We start from the raw sequence: 14,392 nt of genomic DNA, 5'->3' as shown, positions 1-14,392 counted from the left end.
TTCCTCAGTGGCACAGAAAGTATACCCTCTAACCCCCACTGTCTGTCTTCCTCATCTGACTCCCAGCTAATCCCTGGAGATACGTTAGTTGGCCGCCTTTGAGTGCAGGCTACCTGGGCAGAGGGGCCCGAGCCTGGAGTCAGGGAGGCTGGTGGGTGTGGAGTCCCAGGAACCACCACCAAACCACCAAGCCCCCCACATCCCTCCTAAGGAGGCCTGGCTGGACCCTCCCTGCTCCGTGTGTGTAGCTGAGGGCGCCTGCAGAGGGTGCTGAGCAAGGCGCATCTCACCCCATCCCACTGGGGCTGGCGTTGCTGGCGGGTTCTGTAAGACACAGCCCCCACAGGCTGGCCTCATCTGAGTGACCTTGGCAGAGTCCACTCTACTTCTTGGAGCCTCAGTTTCCCCTCTATAAAGTCAAGATCGAGGCATTCAGAGTCTTGTCAGGGTGGCAGGGGGCAGAATGGGAGGGTCCTGGGGCCTGAGTCAGCAGCCTCGGCGGGGGCCTGTCCACCCCTCCCCCAGGTCCTCCCCACACAGCTGCTCACAATGCCTCGGTGGACATGTGCGAGCTCAAAAGGGACCTCCAGCTGCTCAGCCAGTTCCTGAAGCATCCCCAGAAGGCCTCGAGGAGGCCCTCGGCCACCCCCGCCAGCCAGTAAGTGTGGCACCTGGGGCTGTGAGGGGAGCCAGGAAGGCATCAGAGATCTGGACCTGGGCATGGCGGAGACCTGGAGCGCGGGGCCACTGCGAGGCCTTCCCTGGGACTGGAATGCTTCCTTGATTGATCTTTCCACCTTTTGGGAGTCCACACAAGCCCCCCAGGCTGAGCTCCTCTCCCGTCTGAGTCATGAACCAACATTGCATCCGCCATCCCAAGCCCTCCTCCCCCACGTAAAGAAGGGACAGGTGGTCCATGGTACAGCCCAGCAGACCAAGGCTCAGAGATGGCAGAGCCGCTCTAAGGCCACGGAGTGGGTTGGCACAGGCAGAGCTGGGCCCGAATCCACAGTGCAGAGTCCCAGGACAGCCCCCACCACCCCATTGCTCTCCTTTCCTGTGGCTCCCAGGCCCCCCGCCTCCTTTGCCTGACCCCACCCCCAGCTCATTCTTTCTCTCCCTCATGCACACAGCTGCCTGCTTTTCTCTTTTGTCTGCTCTCCACTCTCTCCTGCCCACCCAGCTCCTCTCTCTGCCTCTGCCTCTTCCCTGTGTCTCTGTCTGAGTGTCTCCTCCTCCTGCCTCAGTTTCCCTGCTGGCCCAGCCCCCTCCCCACCATCACCGCTGCTTTCTCCTCCCTGCCAGGCAGTTGCAGAGCCTGGAATCGAAGCTGACCTCTGTGAGATTCATGGGGGACACGGTGTCCTTCGAAGAGGACCGGGTCAATGCCACGGTGTGGAAGCTCCAGCCCACAGCCGGCCTCCAGGACCTGCATATCCACTCCCGGCAGGAGGTCAGATGCGGGCTGGGCTGGGGCTGGCAGGAGGTGGGGGCTGTGAGCACTCTCTGAAGCTCAGTGCCCCGCAGTCTCTCCCTGGGGCCTCCCGAGAAGGTTCCAGGCCCGAGGATAGCCATCCTCAGTCAGTAGCTCAACCGTGGGATTGAGGACCCTGCGTGGGCACAGCGGCAGGACCTGCTTCCTACACCAGTCTCCTGGGGCCACCCATGTGAACAGAAGAGCAGCCCCTAAACGCCTGTCCATGCACCCCCTTTTTTTTTTCGAGACAAGGTCTTGCTCTGTCACCCAGGCTGGAGTACAGTGGGGTAATCATATCTCACTGCAGCCTCGAACTCCTGGTCTCAAGCAATCCTCCCACTCCAGCCTCGTGAGCAGCTGGGACTACAGGCTTGCCACCACACCTGGCTTGAAAAAATTCTTTGTAAGACCAGGTGCAGTGGCTCACTTCTGTAATCCCAGCACAATCTGGGCCGAGGCAGGCAGATCACTTGAGGTCAGGAGTTCGAGACCAGCCTGGCCAACATGGTGAAACCCTGTCTCTACTAAAAATACAAAAATTAGCTGGGCATGGTAGTATGTGCCTGTAATCCCAGCTACTCGGGAAGCTGAGGCAGGAGAATCGCTTGAACCCGGGAGGCAGAGGTTGCAGTGAGCCGAGATCATGCTACTGCACTATAGCCTGGGCAACAGAGCGAGACTCTGTCTCAAAAAATATTTTTTATTTTTGTAAAGACAGGGTCTTGCTATGTTGTCCAGGTTGGTCTTGGCTTCCTGGGTTCAAGCAGTCCTCCCGCCTTAGCCTCCCAAAGTGCTGGGATTACAGGCGTAAGCCGCTACACCCAGCCACACCCCCGTATTGAGACTGTTCCCTGAGTGGCTATGGTTAGCTGGGAACCACCCACACCGCCCACATGGCCATCCCCCACTTGGCTGCTGTAGGCAGAGCTGGCATCTGAAGCCCCAGACAACAGAACAGAACCACATGGTTCTCCCAGGGCTATTTGCCCTGGAGTCCTGGATTCCAACCATGAGACTCCCCAGCCAGAGCTGGTAGCAAGGAAGAGAGGGATGAGGAGGGCTGTCATGAGTCAGGCTTGACTTCCTGAAGAAATAGGCTTAGAAGTGGCGGTGTCAAGGAGGGGATGGGGGTGTGTGTGTGCTGGGGCGGGGGGCACGGATCTGGGGGTCCACATTTGGCTGAGCCCTGAAGGGACCTCTGCAGGAGGAGCAGAGCGAGATCTTGGAGTACTCGGTGCTGCTGCCTCGAACACTCTTCCAGAGGACGAAAGGCCGGAGAGGGGAGGCTGAGAAGAGACTCCTCCTGGTGGACTTCAGCAGCCAAGCCCTGTTCCAGGTATGGGGTCCTCAGGCCTCCCAGGAGAAAGCAGTTTTTTTCTGACAGAGGTGGAAAGAAGGCGTGCAGATGAGCTCCTTCCTCTGGGAGTCAAAGCCTTTCCTTGTAAAGTTAGAAATTGCACTGCAATGTGCAAATCTCCCTGTGAGAGGGCTAAGCAATGTTCTTCTGACTATAGTGTAAATGACTACATGGGCAAAATTGGTTCCAGAGGGAGACGCAGCATCTCAAGGCAATGTGCTGGGAGAGAGAGTTATCTAGAGAGAGTAAGGGGCTTCTGGGCCCTTCTTCTCAGCCCTGAACTCCCTCCCTACGCTCTTCCCCTAACCCCATGTATCTAGGACAAGAATTCTAGCCAAGTCCTGGGTGAGAAGGTCTTGGGGATTGTGGTGCAGAATACCAAAGTAGCCAACCTCACGGAGCCCGTGGTGCTCACCTTCCAGCACCAGCCACAGCCGGTGAGTGGGGACCAGCCATCGAGGGGACAAGCGCCCCTCGGCCATATCGCCCTTTCCTCTCCCTCCCTCCAGACTCATTTGTCTTTATAACGAAACGATTGCCTGATTGAGGGCTCCAGCCAGTCAGGTCCAAATGGGGCAGGTGGTGGCTTGACTGTGTTCTAGGCTTCCTCTGCCTGGCCCGTAAAGCAGGGGGGAGTGTAACAGAAGCCACTCTCCTTCTTTCTTGTCCCTACAGAAGAATGTGACTCTGCAATGTGTATTCTGGGTTGAAGACCCGACATGTGAGTATGCAGGGGTCTCAGGGCTGGACAAGTATCTGAAAGAGAAATGGAGTCCTGGGGGGTGGCGGAGGTGGGGTTAATCACCGAGGGCTTCCTGGAGAAAGGTGGACTTTGAAGAGAGAGCAATGGCAGGCTATGAGTAGGCCGGGCGGAAGAATGACACAGTCGTGCTTTTGGGGGTGGGCACAGTGGGGTCCTGGAGGACTGGACTTGATTGGAGCCCCATGCCGTCCCCTCCTCAGTGAGCAACCCGGGGCGTTGGAGCAGTGCTGGGTGTGAGACCGTCAGGAGAGAAACCCAAACATCCTGCTTCTGCAACCACTTGACCTACTTTGCAGTGTTGATGGTGAGGGTCCCCGCTCCCGCCCTGCACTCACGCCCCAGGCCGTGTGCTTGTTCTGTGCAAGCACTTTTCATATATTAAGTCATTTATTCCTCATAACAGCTCTCCAACATAGCTTCTATTGTTGTCCCATTTTATAGATGAGGAAATGGAGGCTCAGAGAGGTTAAGCAATTTACCCACGGCCACCCGCTAGTCAGTGAAAGAGCTGGTTCGTACAGACCCTGCTCTTTATTCCCAAATTTTGGTGTGTGCTAAAATGCAGATTCCTGGCCCTCACCTGGAGTTCTGATTTGGCAGTGCTGGGGCCAGGAGTGTTTCTAATGATGCCCCTGAGGTGGCCTCTAGTACCCCCAACACCGCAGAATTCATGCTCCCAGGACTGCAGGATTCCGCCTGTGGGTATCCACCTGGGGCTTGAACACCCCTGGGTGTGGGAATCTCGTTCCCTCACAGGAAACCTATTCCCATGTTCAATGTTGTAGAAGAATTATCAGTGCCAGGACAGAATAGGGGTTCTCTCATGAAAGGTTCTTGGCCTCTGTGGGTCAGGAAGCCCCTTGAGAATGTGGTCAAATCGAAAGATGCCCCCACTCCAGAAAAATGCATTCATGGGACCACATTCTGCTCAGTTGGGAGAGGGGGTTCTTAGGCTTCTGAGGCCCACCAGGGGCCCCAGGTTAGCCCCTCATGCAGGGCAAGCCTCCAGGTTGGGTGGGGGACATGGAGGCCAGCCCTCACCTGTCTCCTGGGGCCAGGTCTCCTCGGTGGAGGTGGATGCCGTGCACAAGCACTACCTGAGCCTTCTTTCCTATGTGGGATGTGTCGTCTCTGCCCTGGCCTGCGTCGTCACCATTGCCGCCTACCTCTGCTCCAGGTGAGGCCTGAAAGGGGTGGGACAGGGGAGGGGACCCTCCATTGCACACACCTCCGCCAGGGCACCACACACACCTCTGGTCGTGGCCCACCCGCATGACCTGGAACTGTGTGTGTGGTTAGGGGAGCTGGGGCGGGTACAGCATGCTGACCCCTAGTGGCCATATCTCCTCCTCAGATCTGTGGTGTTTGGATAACATAGCATTTACAAATTTTAACTGTCAACATTTTATTTATTTATTTATTTATTTATTTATTTATTTATTTATTTATATTTTATTTTATTTTTTGTGAGACAGAGCCTTGCTCTGTCACCCAGGCTGGAGTGCAGTAGCACCATCTTGGCTCACTGCAACCTCTGCCTCCCGGGTTCAAGTGATTCTCCTGCCTCAGCCTCCTGAGTAGTTGGGACTACCGGTGCCCGCCACCATGCCCGGCTAACCTGTGTATTTTTAGTAGAGATGGGGTTTCACTATGTTGCTCAGGCTGGTCTCAAACTCCTGACCTCAAGTGATCTACCCACCTCAGCCCCCCGAAGTGCTGGGATTACAGGCAAGAGTCACTGCGCCCGGCTAATTGTCAACATTTAAAATTGAGGGAGTCCACCTAAGAATCTGTTTCTTTCTTAGAGTAAGACAGGAAAGCAAACCAAAAAATTTTAAAAAGGAAAGAATCTTCATTTCTGCCTTTGAATAAGCAGATTTGTGGGAGCACTGGGTGGACAGAATAATATCAAAGCGATAATGATCATTCTTAACATGTGTGTCCAACTTCCCACGTGCCATGCACTGTTCTAAGTGTTTTACATGTGTGAACTCAGTTCTTCCTCACAACAGCCCTATGAAGCAACACTCAGAGAGGGTAAGTGACTTGCCTGAGGTCACACAGTGGGGAAGTGGCAGAGGTCAGATTGTCAGTGCTTGACTTGGCCTAAATTGGGGTTCACTTGCCCTCAGTGCTGAACCCTTTTGGATAGAGAAGAGACACCCTCAGTTCTCACTGTCCCCAGTCACGAGGAAGGAGGAGAGGAAGGTGAAGCTGTATTTATGTGTGGGCACAAGCATGTGTGTGCATATATGACTGTCGTGTGTGCGCACAGCTGTGTCCCCGGGGAACTAAGTAGGTAATGGTGATGAGGAAGGACAGGTGGGTGATGAGATGGGCCCAGCGGAAGGCTGGGGGTGGAGGCAGAAGTCCTCAACACCCAACTGCCCACAAACATGCCCAAGGACACAGCACAGGAACCCTTAGGAATTGAGCACCTTATCTGTGTCAGATGCTTTGTGTCAGTGTAACTCTCACCCGACCCTACGAGGGCACCATTCTCCCACTTCACAGATGGGCAAACTGAGAGTCTCAAGGGGAAGGGACCAGCTCAAGATGGTGCCATGAGTTAGGGGCAGGGCAGGGTGGGACTCCAGGGTGGTGATGCTGGGACCTGCATGTTCTGCGGCACCCTCTAGGGCCATGTAGAATCCTGGAGTGGGGATGGGAGGTGGGATGTGCACACATTGACTTGCAAACCTCAGACAGACCGATGCGCGCAGCCCACACTCAGACTCACAGGTGCACAGTCGTGCAGACAAACAGGCAGACACAGAACGTGGACGGCATGGATTCTCCAACACGGTGAAAATGCCAAAGTGTTTGGCATTCTCCAACTTTGGGGGTCTCTGGTTTATTATCGTGGTTGATTTGTCTTCCTCGCTCTGCCTGGCTGAGGCTTCTGTTAAACGTGCACATGGCGCCTGAGTCTGTGGGTGCTGGGCACACAGTAGGTGCACAGGGGGATGTGGGGAACAGCTTGGCTGCAGCCACAGGAATAGGATAGGGGGCGTGTATGATTGCATGTGTGTGTCGGATTTGGGGGCAGTCTGGGAAGGCTTCCTGGAGGAGATGTGGGCACACTCCCCTCTCTACCTTCCCACACTGGCCCACCAGGGTGCCCCTGCCGTGCAGGAGGAAACCTCGGGACTACACCATCAAAGTGCACATGAACCTACTGCTGGCCGTCTTCCTGCTGGACGTGAGCTTCCTGCTCAGTGAGCCGGTGGCCCTGACGGGCTCCCAGTCTGGCTGCCGAGCCAGCGCCATCTTCCTGCACTTCTCCCTGCTCGCCTGCCTTTCCTGGATGGGCCTCGAGGGCTACAACCTCTACCGACTTGTGGTGGAGGTCTTTGGCACCTACGTCCCTGGCTACCTGCTCAAGCTGAGCGCCATGGGCTGGGGTAAGTTGGATGGGGGGTGCCTCAGACCTGCCTCTCCCACTTGGCTCTGGTAAAACCCAGGCACCTGGTTCTGCCTCTCCACCTATCTCTCTGATTTCCCTCCCGGCCTCCTTCACTCATCCTCAGGTGTCCTTCACCTTGGCTGGGTCACGGTCCCCTTTAGGAAGAAGTGGTGAGCCCTGTCCCCAAGAAACACTTCCAAATTCTCCACATCACTCACTGCATTGCAAAGGGGATTTATGAGCAGGGCCACTGTGTGTGAATGTGCAGGTTGTGCACTGCTCAAAGGCACCCAGTTCAGAGATCAGCGGGGCTGAAATCCAGTCCCGCTCCACTCATTGAATTAACTCAGGCTGGCAGTGGCCCTGCCTCAGGATCCCCCTGGACCTTGGGTAACAGATTCCCTGCGGCTTTGGCATTTTGTTCGTGGCCAATGACTGTTCAATTCACCTGTGGCTCAGCCCCCTTTTGTCAGACCTACAGCCCAGAGGCTCATGATGCCACGAGTCTTTTTGGATGTTGCACAGACCCCCAACCTCTGCATGCCCCTGACTCCAGCTTGCTGCTCCCGTGGGTTTGTCATTGGACCCCTTCTTTGTCCATTCCCCCATTTGCATGAAATTCATTTGGAGGTGTCTCTGTGTGAGGACACTGTGTTTGGAGGTGTCTCTGTGTGAGGACCCTGTGTTTGGAGGTGTCTCTGTGTGAGGACACTGTGTTTGGAGGTGTCTCTGTGTGAGGACCCTGTGTTTGGAGGTGGGCAGCCCGCTCGAGGGAGCTTCCAATCTCCACCTAATGGACAAGGTCAAGGCCCAGTGCAGACGTCCCCTGATGGCAGAACTCTTGCTGTCCCTTCTAAACTCTCTGCCCCTCCCATCTCCCCTGTGACATCCAGCCCTGCAGCAGAGACCCACAGGCCTTTCTCCCAGGGGCCCCCGGGGCGATGAAGGACAGGGCTAAGGTTGGAGGAGATGGCTTCCCCTTATAGGAAACCCGAACTGGAAAGGTGAGGGGGAGGGTCCAAGCTTGGGGGAACTTCGCCGGCAGATGGGGCTGTGTTGGCTTCGGGAGCCCACACTTCAGAGGGGCCCTCGCCCTCCAGACCCCCTGAGGCCAGCAGGGAAGGGGCAGGCCTCAGAGAGCGGGAAGTGGAGCAACATGCATTGCCACCCTCAGGCTTCCCCATCTTTCTGGTGACGCTGGTGGCCCTGGTGGATGTGGACAACTATGGCCCCATCATCCTGGCTGTGCATAGGACTCCAGAGAGCGCCATCTACCCTTCCATGTGAGTGGCTGTGTGCAATGGGGGCAGGAAGGTGGATCTCTGGGTGCAGAGGCCAGAGTGCAGGCCGGGCCCAGGTCATGCTGGCCAGGAGACACCTGGGTTCCAGTCTCCTCAAGGAATTGGCCTGGCAGTGACCAGAGCACTGGTCTGAGTCATGGAGGGTGAGAAAAGGCCTGGATCCGCCACTCACTCACGAGGTGACCTTGCGCAGGCCCTGGCCCTTCTCTGAGCCTCGGTTTCCTCGTGCATGAATGTGGGTATGGGTTGGAGCAGATGAGCCTCAACACATTCCTCAGCAGCACCTCTCTGTCTCCCCAGGCAGATGGGAAGACGGAGGCTCAGGGAGGGGAGAGATCCACTCTTGGCCACCCTGAGGGCTGGCGTACTGTTCAAAGGCAGGAGATGAGTGTGGTTGAAGTCCAGTCCTTCTCCACTCACCCGATTCACCCAGCCTGGCAGTGGCCCTGCCTGTGGATCCCCTGAACCCAGCCTGGAAGCCAGGGTTCCCGAGCTCCAGGCTGGGAAGGAATCCTTCCCATTGGCTCAGTGGTTTTGAAATTTTCAGCTCTTCACATTGTGACCCAGTGATATCTGCCTCACTTTTGTACTATCTGTATTATTACTTACTTGATATTTTCTTTTAAACAATCTGACTGGTTAACTTAAATGTATTTTTAAAATTACATCAACACTGTAAATAGAAAACAAGCAGTATTTGCTGTACACAGTAGATAATCCTGAAAACAAACATGACAACCACAGCCCAGGAAATGCTGCCTCTGCTGGCTGCACACTGAGCCCTCCCGCCCTTGCCCGCAGGTGCTGGATCCGGGACTCCCTGGTCAGCTACATCACCAACCTGGGCCTCTTCAGCCTGGTGTTTCTGTTCAACATGGCCATGCTAGGCACCATGGTGGTGCAGATCCTGCGACTGCGCCCCCACACCCAAAAGTGGTCGCATGTGCTGACGCTGCTGGGCCTCAGCCTGGTCCTTGGCCTACCCTGGGCCTTGATCTTCTTCTCCTTTGCTTCTGGAACCTTCCAGCTTGTCGTCCTCTACCTTTTCAGCATCATCACCTCCTTCCAAGGTAAGGAGAAGACCTGTCCTTTGGCCCAGGCAGGGTGCCTACACATGGAGCACAGGGCAGGGAAGAGATCACCCAGGGAACCTGAAGGCTTCCCTTCTCTGGGCCTCAGTCATCCCATTCATAAAATGGGGACATTCAGGCCACGGTCAACAAGTCTTTATTGAGCACCTACTATGTGCAGGCCCTGTGCAAAGCCACAGGGCTATGGCTGAGCTGGTTGGGTGTGGGCCCTGTTCTCATGGAGCTCAGCTCTAGTGGCGAAGACTGAGCGTCAGCAAACAAGCATGTAGCCATCAAAGGTGGTCCCAGATAGTAGGGATGTCGTCATGAGGACGTGCTGCACAGAGCCTGGACTGGGGTGGGGGACCCCTAAGAAGGGTGGCCAGGGAGGCCTCTCTGGATAGGAGATGTGTGAAGACAAGAGAAGGATCTCGCCATGGAGAGATGGGGGGCCTCCCTACTCCAGGTGTGGTCCACGACCAGCAGCAGCAGCATCGTTGGGAGCTTGTTGGAAATGCGGCCTCTGGGCCACGCAGGCCCTGCTGCATCAGAATCTGCATTTTCACAAATGCCTATGGGGTCATGTGCATGTGACAGACTCAGGAGGCCTGGTCTAGGGGAAGGAAGCTCCAGGCAGAGGGAGAGGCAAGAGCGAAGATCCTGAGGTTGGAACCAGTTGTGTGTAGGAAGGACAGTGAGGGAGAGCGTGGCCAGAGGGCAGCAGGTCAGGGGCGGAAGGGTGGGATCCCGGGGCGGGGTTGTGAGGGCCCTGGCTTGATGCCAGCAGGGTCCATTCCTGTTCTTATATCTATGTGTGTACATTCAGGTGCACACACAGGCATGCACACCCCTCTGTTCCTGGCCGTGCAGAATGGGAGGGGGTTTATGGCCAGGCCCAGGGGCTCACATGGGGTACAAGGCCAGCCTCCCATACAAGGTCACCCTAGAATGGGAGCTGGGAATTGGTGGTGGGGAGATGTTACCAAAATTTTGGTTATTTAACATTCAAGCCTTCTTTCCTGCCTATGAGATGAGGGGACTCAGGACTGTAAGTGAGGCGCGTACATTCACATAGACATTTACCGAGCTGTGAATACATCATAGTGCGGTTAATTTACGGGGTGCAAAATCACACAGTGCTTAAGTGAGTGGGCTCCAGAGCCTGCTCACCGCGGTTTGAGCCCTGGCTCAGCCACAACCCCTTACCTGGGCTTCCTGGGCCTCAGTTTCTTTGTTTACAAAAGAGAATAGTGATGAATAGGACGGGCCTGCAGGAAGCTTGTGACAGTGAGAGGCCACACAGGGACTTAGCGTAGTGCCTGGCTTGTAGGAGGTGCTCGCTGGGTCCCATGGGTGCCCGACAGCACGTGCTGGGCAAACACTGGTGGGGAGGTGGGGCAGACCCGAGTCACAGTGGCTGGGGAGGGAGGAGGACGGGTAGGGCAGGGCTCCCCCACCTGCTGACCCCGTGCCCTCGCTGCCCGCAGGCTTCCTCATCTTCCTCTGGTACTGGTCCATGCGGCTACAGGCCCGGGGTGGCCCCTCCCCTCTGAAGAGCAACTCAGACAGCGCCAGGCTCCCCATCAGCACGGGCAGCACCTCATCCAGCCGCATCTAGGCCTCCAGCCCACCTGCCCGTGTGAGGAAGCACAGATGCGGCCTCACTGCACACTGACTGTGGCCCCCGAGCCAGGCCCAGCCCCAGGCCAGTCAGCCAGACACTTGGGAAGGCCCAACGACCATGAGAGATGGGCTGTTGCCGTGGTGGACGGACTCCCGGGCTGGGCTTTTGAATTGGCCTTGGGGACTACTCGGCTCTCACTCAGCTCCCACAGGGCCCAGAAGCGCACCGCCATGCTGGCTAGGGGACTGTCCTCACATCTGTCCTAACCCGGGTGGAGGCCTGGTCTCTCCTTACAACCCCTGGGTCCAGCCCTTGTTGCTGGGGGGCCAGGCCTTGGATCTTGAGGGTCTGGCACATCCTTAATCCTGTGCCCCTGCCTAGGACAGAAACATGGCTCCAGTTGCTCTGTCTCTCGTGGTCACCCTGAGGGTGCTCTGCATCCTCTGTCATTTTAACCTCAGGTGGCACCCAGGGCGAATGGGGCCCAGGGCAGACCTTCAGGGCGGGAGCCCTGGCGGAGGAGAGGCCCTTTGCCAGGAGCACAGCCGCAGCTCGCCTACCTCTGAGCCTAGGCCCCCTCCCGCCCTTAGCCTCCCAGTCCTCCCTCCATCTTCCCTGGGGTTCTCCTCCTCTCCCAGGGCCTCCTTGCTCCTTCATTCACAGCTTGGGGTCCCCGATTCCAATGCTATGTTTCAGGGAGTGGTTTCTAGGAGCTGCCTGGTGTCTGCTGTAAATGTTTGTCTACTGCACAAGCCTTGGCCTGCCCCGACCCAGGCTCAGGACCGATGCCTGGGCTGGGCTAGGTCCCTCTGTCCATCTGGGCCTTTGTATGAGCTGCATTGCCCTTGCTCACCCTGACCAAGCACATGCCTGAGAGGGGCCCTCAGCCTCTTCTGAAGCCCTCTTGTGGCAAGAACTGTGGACCATGCCAGTCCCATCTGGTTTCCATCCCAGCACTCCAAGGACTGAGACTGACCTCCTCTGGTGACACTGGCCTAGAGCCTGACACTCCTAAGGGATCCTCTCCAAGTCCCTGCAAATAGCTCCAGGCACCCTCAGCCGCCCATCATGGTTAATTCTGTCCAGCAAACACACACGGGTTGATCGCTGGCCTGTGCTAGGTGGCAGGGACACAGATGACCGACCTGGACACTCCCCCTGCCACCCCTCAGTCTGGTATGTGAGGCGTGCATGAAGCAAGAGCTCCTGGAGCTACAGGCACGGGGACAGGGAGCCATCATTCCTGGCTGGGAATCCTGGAAGACTTCCTGCAGGAGTCAGCGTTTAATCTTGACCTTCAAGATGGGAAGGATGTTCTTTTTACGTACCAATTCTTTTGTCTTTTGATATTGAAAAGAAGTACATGTTCATTGTAGAGAATTTGGAAACTGTAGAGTTGTTATCACCTAGCAAACTGGCGTAAGCGTTTTGGGTCATTTTCTTCTGAGCTTTTTAACAAGCTTCTATTAAAAGAGTCACTGATGCAAATACCTTGAGGCCAATCAGGAAACATGAAAGAGAGAAGAGGGCTGTGTGTGGGGGGAAATCGACTGCTGGAAACCAGGGCAAAGGGGAAGATAAATGTCAACTTGGTGTCTGTGCTGGGGAGGCAATGGGGTGTGGTGGGGTCTGTGGCCAACTGGAGATTCCCAACCCTGTGCTGATTGGGTGGCTGCTCATCAGCTCCAGCTGGTCACTGCATTGCAGGGATGAGGGCCCATGTAGCCAGATCACCTGCCTTTTATGAGAAATGGGAAATCCAGAATGTGGTTTGAAATCCCCTGATTTTGGCGAATCCAAAACATCATCTGGCCAAAGAGATTACCGTCAAAAGCTGCCTGGTCCTGGGATTTATGCAACCAGTTTACTGACCACTCTGCAGCAGGTGGGCTGCAATAATTAAATCACCGGACTTCTCTCCCATCCCTGCCTTTAACCTTGTTCCACCAAATCAATCTCTCCTCCCCCTCCTAAGGCCCAGGTTAGGCAGATCACACAGGTTCCCATCTTCCCTGTGGTGAGGGCAGTCGCAATGGATCATTGCCACTGTGTTCAGTGCAGCCAAAGTTCTCCCCAAGGCCCACAGCCCACTCTCTCCCTTCTGTAGGCTCCTCCCTCCTCCCCTGGCCACTCTAGGGGTACGCCCAGCAGGGGAAGAGGCTCGGGGTCTTGGATTGGACAGGGTGGGTGTGAGGCAGCCGGGCCTAGACTGGCAATGCCCTCTGAGGGGCGTGAATGTGGGATTTTGGGACCTGCAGGGACCAAGAATCCGTGTGCCCTGTGGCTCTCCCAACCCTCCCTCCACTCACTCCACTGACCTCTGTCCCCACCTTTCTGCAGGTGGCGGGGGGACTCCTCTTATGCCCCCAGCTCCAAAGGACAGAGGCCAAACCTTCCCAAGCCTCCCCTACCCCAGTGTCCGGACTGGGCAGCCCAGGGGGATCAGAGCCAGCTTCCCTCCTTACAGGCCTCTAGGTCTCCATGAGGGTGTCTCTCAGAGCCCCATGGCTGGGCTAGGTCCTGGGTCGGGGGTTGAGGCAACTCCCCCATCCTCCAGAAGGGAGGGAAAAGACCCAGCCCCCTTCCTCCGCAATTCTCCCGCTTCTCATAGGCCCTGGACGGGGCACCAACAGCTCCGTGCTGATCCTTTCACCCTGATGGTTCTTATCATGCACTTTCCTGGGCTATGGGGCTTTGGACAGCGGGGCCGCCCTTTCTGCCAGCACGTGGCCAGGCCTGCATCTGGAAACATCCCTTTAACCTGGGAAATGGATTGGAGTAGCCGAGGGCTGAATGCTGGCTGGGTCTGGCTAGAGGACTTGAGGCCCCGCCCACTGGAGCCATTGGGAGAAGCCGGGGCAGGAGGTGGCAGGAAGGGACACTACGGTTTTGTTGGCCCTGGGATTGGGGGGGGTCTCAGGGTTCTGTGAGTGGCTCCAGGCTAGTCCTTGGTCCCCATGGGGCCTTTCAGGGAAGGGGTCATAGGAAAAGGTGGCCCTCCTTCCAGCCCTGCCTGACCTTCCCCTGCCCTCCCCGCAGGTGCCCTGAGCCTGCATTCCCAAGTGGGCTGGGTGCTCGGAGTTCCACTCTGCTCACCCCCAGGCCCTTCTTCACGCACGTGTACCTGTGAGCCTCTCTGAGGTCCCAGGCGCCAGGATGGCCCGGCACATCCAAGTCCACTGCCCCACCTCACCCTCACCTGCAGCTGGAAGGCAGGTCCGCAGGTCTTCCCGGAGAAGGCTGGCTGGGTGTGGAGCAGTGGCAGGCCCAGCCATTTATCTGCCTTTGCAGCCCTCCCTGCAGGGGAAGGTTTTGGGGCTCAGGAAGCCCTGGACTCTGACCTGCTGCTCCATGCTGAATTCCCACCTGTTTCCACCCCATGAGTGACCCTGAC

The 14,392-nt window shown here is 56.7% G+C and overlaps 1 protein-coding gene across 21 annotated transcripts in view; it reads left to right on the top strand.

Moving 5' to 3' along the window:
• The window catches only part of ADGRG1 (adhesion G protein-coupled receptor G1), a 43,727-nt gene extending 31,241 nt beyond the window's left edge, over positions 1-12,486 (top strand). For 17 of the 21 annotated variants that reach the window (XM_009196537.3, XM_009196533.4, XM_009196524.4 and 14 more), the window contains exons 4-14: positions 526-658; positions 1,306-1,453; positions 2,682-2,813; positions 3,155-3,271; positions 3,510-3,555; positions 3,798-3,901; positions 4,656-4,774; positions 6,715-7,001; positions 8,178-8,286; positions 9,106-9,374; positions 10,862-12,486. In XM_009196537.3, the coding sequence (XP_009194801.2) occupies positions 526-658; positions 1,306-1,453; positions 2,682-2,813; positions 3,155-3,271; positions 3,510-3,555; positions 3,798-3,901; positions 4,656-4,774; positions 6,715-7,001; positions 8,178-8,286; positions 9,106-9,374; positions 10,862-10,992 (1,595 nt within the window). In that variant the 3' untranslated portion in view covers positions 10,993-12,486. The remainder of the gene's footprint in view (positions 1-525; positions 659-1,305; positions 1,454-2,681; positions 2,814-3,154; positions 3,272-3,509; positions 3,556-3,797; positions 3,902-4,655; positions 4,775-6,714; positions 7,002-8,177; positions 8,287-9,105; positions 9,375-10,861) is intronic. The other 4 variants (XM_003916946.4, XM_009196539.3, XM_009196540.3 and 1 more) reach the window with 1 other exon arrangement.
• Positions 12,487-14,392: the final 1,906 nt, after the last annotated feature.

The sequence above is a fragment of the Papio anubis genome, chromosome 18 (assembly GCF_008728515.1).
Source record: "Papio anubis isolate 15944 chromosome 18, Panubis1.0, whole genome shotgun sequence".
Lineage (NCBI taxonomy): Eukaryota > Metazoa > Chordata > Mammalia > Primates > Cercopithecidae > Papio > Papio anubis.
The sequence above is the reverse complement of the archived record's forward strand: the minus strand, read 5'-3'. Positions and strand labels throughout refer to the sequence as shown.